The 2,914-nt window shown below is 37.6% G+C and overlaps 1 protein-coding gene across 1 annotated transcript in view; it reads right to left on the reverse strand.

Annotated features, from left to right (window-relative positions):
• Positions 1-2,678, reverse strand: part of LOC144964232 (reversion-inducing cysteine-rich protein with Kazal motifs-like) — a 148,084-nt gene extending 145,406 nt beyond the window's left edge. Inside the window, exon 1 of the mRNA XM_078898282.1 lies at positions 2,266-2,678. Within this exon, the coding sequence (XP_078754408.1) occupies positions 2,266-2,329 (64 nt within the window). The 5' untranslated portion in view covers positions 2,330-2,678. The remainder of the gene's footprint in view (positions 1-2,265) is intronic.
• Between the last annotated feature and the right edge of the window lie 236 nt (positions 2,679-2,914).

Below are 2,914 nucleotides of genomic sequence, written 5' to 3' on the forward strand. Positions count from 1 at the left end.
AGTAATATCGCCCAACAGGCGTCATGTTCCCTCCTAAATTTTTACATGTTTCTGTTGGCCAGGGACCCCTTGTAAAGCACGTTGAGCACGTTTAGTGGATATTGCGCTATATAAAAGAGTTCAAAGCTAAATTAGTGTAGGCGTGAGAGTTGGGGGGGGGGGGGGAATTCTAAAAATGGCTGGGATGGAGGGAGTTAACATTTATTTTACATTGCATAATAAAGATTTTGACTTTCGATCTAAAACCGGTACTTAACATTAATTGGATTCAGTAGTCTGATGTCACTCGCCCGGCAACGGCGGCCATCTTGGTTCTAAACAAAGAAAATCTTTACTTTTTATTCTTCATGCTGGCGAGAACTTTTCATTCCCTTTTCATATGCCTTGTGATCCGTTTGTGTAAAAGTCAAAACATGATCAAATTGATGGGGTTTTTTTCCTCTGGATACGCTTTTAAGCTCGCCAGAGAAATATTTCATACGGCGTCCGCCATTGTTCCGATAGTTTAGAGCCAGTGTTACTAAGTTACCATACGTCATTACGAAGGAAGTGACGGTACGACTATTGAATCCTATTACGAATGATGAGATAGTGATGTACAAATAGATTTATTTAATGTTGTCTAAATAAATTGAACATGGCCTATAACATATTATACTATGCGGGCTTTGCGGTCTAGTGGTTCGACACTCGCCCTCGGATCGGAAGATCCTCGGTTCAGTTCAACTCTCGGCGGCGCATGGAAAAGCCTCTTTACTCACATTCTCTCACCGTACTCAGATGAAAAATTAGACCTGGTCTTTAACCGCGTTGTCCCTATCCGAATAAAATGTTTTATTGCCTAACAGGCGTCATGTCTAGTCCTACATGATAAGTATTGCTGTTAGATAGGGACCCATTGTAAAGTGCTTTGAGCACGTTTAGAGGATATTGCGCTATATAAATTTTAAGTTTAAAAAATAAATGTAATGTCATGATACTTTGAATTAGATTTTTCACAATCTCGACCACGGTACCGTCAAAAGGGGTAACTTTGCTTTGATGAATTTTTGAGCATTTTGAGTAAACTCGGTTTTTTGTTGTTTTTTTTTGCATTTATTTTCTTGACTTTATATCCAAGCAATAATTGCCACAAGACTAGATATACTAGAACTGGTCCCCAACAAAAAAGGCAAATTTTGGCTATAAGGCAAGGTTAACCTCAGTTGCCGGTATTTATTATTATATAATACCAATACGGTTGGTAACATAATTTTGTTTTTAATTGAGCTTTTTTATATAGGGCAATATCCACTTAACGTGCTCAAAGCGCTTTACAAGGGGTCCCTGACAACAGCAACATTTAACATTTAGGACGGGACATGACGTCTGTTAGGTGATAGTACCAATTTTTTATCGGACAGAGACAACGCTGTTAGCGGCCAGGTACTCATTTTACACCTGGGTACGGTGAGAGAATGTGAGTAAGAGCCTTCTCCAAGGACTCATCTATCCGCCGATCGAGACTCGAATTCAGGACCTTCCGATCCGAAAGCGAATGTCATACCACTTGACCATAATATAGCCGCACATTATCCAATGTATGTCTTATCATAAAATTAAATTTACAGTTCCCGGTCTATACAAACCAAATCAAACGTCTAGACAAGGCATCGAGGTTATAACTAGGTAATCAATGGAATATTCTTTTTTCAAACATGTTTTTAATTTTGTTGAAATTTTCCAATATCATGAATATTCAGTTTGACACCCCTGTTTTAAAGTCAATCTTCGATACAATTCTCATGCGTCAGAAAAAGAATTTATTTAAATCGTGCCTTTTTCTCTCTTCTCAAACCTCCCTTTTATAGAAATCTATATTAATAAAAAGGGGTTTGGTTACGAACAACACACATCGTAAATTTGATTGAATTTAAAAGACATTTCTGATTTAATTAATCGACTCATAAATTTATAAATTAGGTAAATACGAGATACTGCAATCTTAAATTGACTGTAAAGATAAAAATGTCATACTGAAGAATTGTTGAAAATGTTAGATCGGATATATTATTATTTAAAACGCGTGTTGCATCAAGTGGTAGTGGTGTGTCTTGTCTTCGTTTATTGTGAAATTGTAAACAAACCGTAAGTAAGCATAATGTATAGACAGGGTTCACACGGGACTCGGGACCCCCAGGGGTACGAAATAGAGTACAGTTACACACTAAGGTGCCAAAGAGATATATTATAACATAATAAACAAAAAAAAACTCATAGGCTTACCTCTGGCTAACACCACTGCATTGATAAAAGTAATCCAAAAGAATAGTATTGTTATTGAAATCATGTTGGTAGCTTTGATAAGATCAGTGTATGTCCGACCATGTTTCCGAATAGAAATAGTGAATAGTATAATTCAAATAATGATCTGGTTTAAGATATTGTATTTTGAAGTTTATAATCACTGAATAACTTTCTTCGCTCCCACTATCTCTATTTATCTCTCTGGTTATTTCCTTCAATCTATCCCGTTCGCTCTTCACCCTAGTTTATCGTTTTACGACCCAACAACAATGAGACTCGCGTAGTGCTGTTCAAGGCACCTCCCTCGCGCTGTCTTCGGTTTTCACTGGGCGGCCAATGCCACGGCGTCAACAGAACAAGTCGACGCACTCGAATAACGTTTTCACCGCACTGATAAAATAAATGTATGGACGAAGAAAATATCTTGCTGAAGCGGCGATCCGCGCGCTCCTTAAAATCTTTTCTTTCGCAGCAGCTGTTAATTCCGCTGCGCTTCTTCTTCATTATTATAATAATATATATTTTCTATCATTCCTCTACTCTTACTTGCGGGGTTTTACTGAGGACACGAGTGAGACGAAAGCAGCAAAGTTGCATTTATTGTAATTGAGTAATTCATTGAGTGATG

The sequence above is a fragment of the Berghia stephanieae genome, chromosome 2 (assembly GCF_034508935.2).
Source record: "Berghia stephanieae isolate SIO BIC M18660-M18661 chromosome 2, UCSD_Bste_1.3, whole genome shotgun sequence".
NCBI classification, from domain to species: Eukaryota; Metazoa; Mollusca; class Gastropoda; order Nudibranchia; family Aeolidiidae; genus Berghia; species Berghia stephanieae.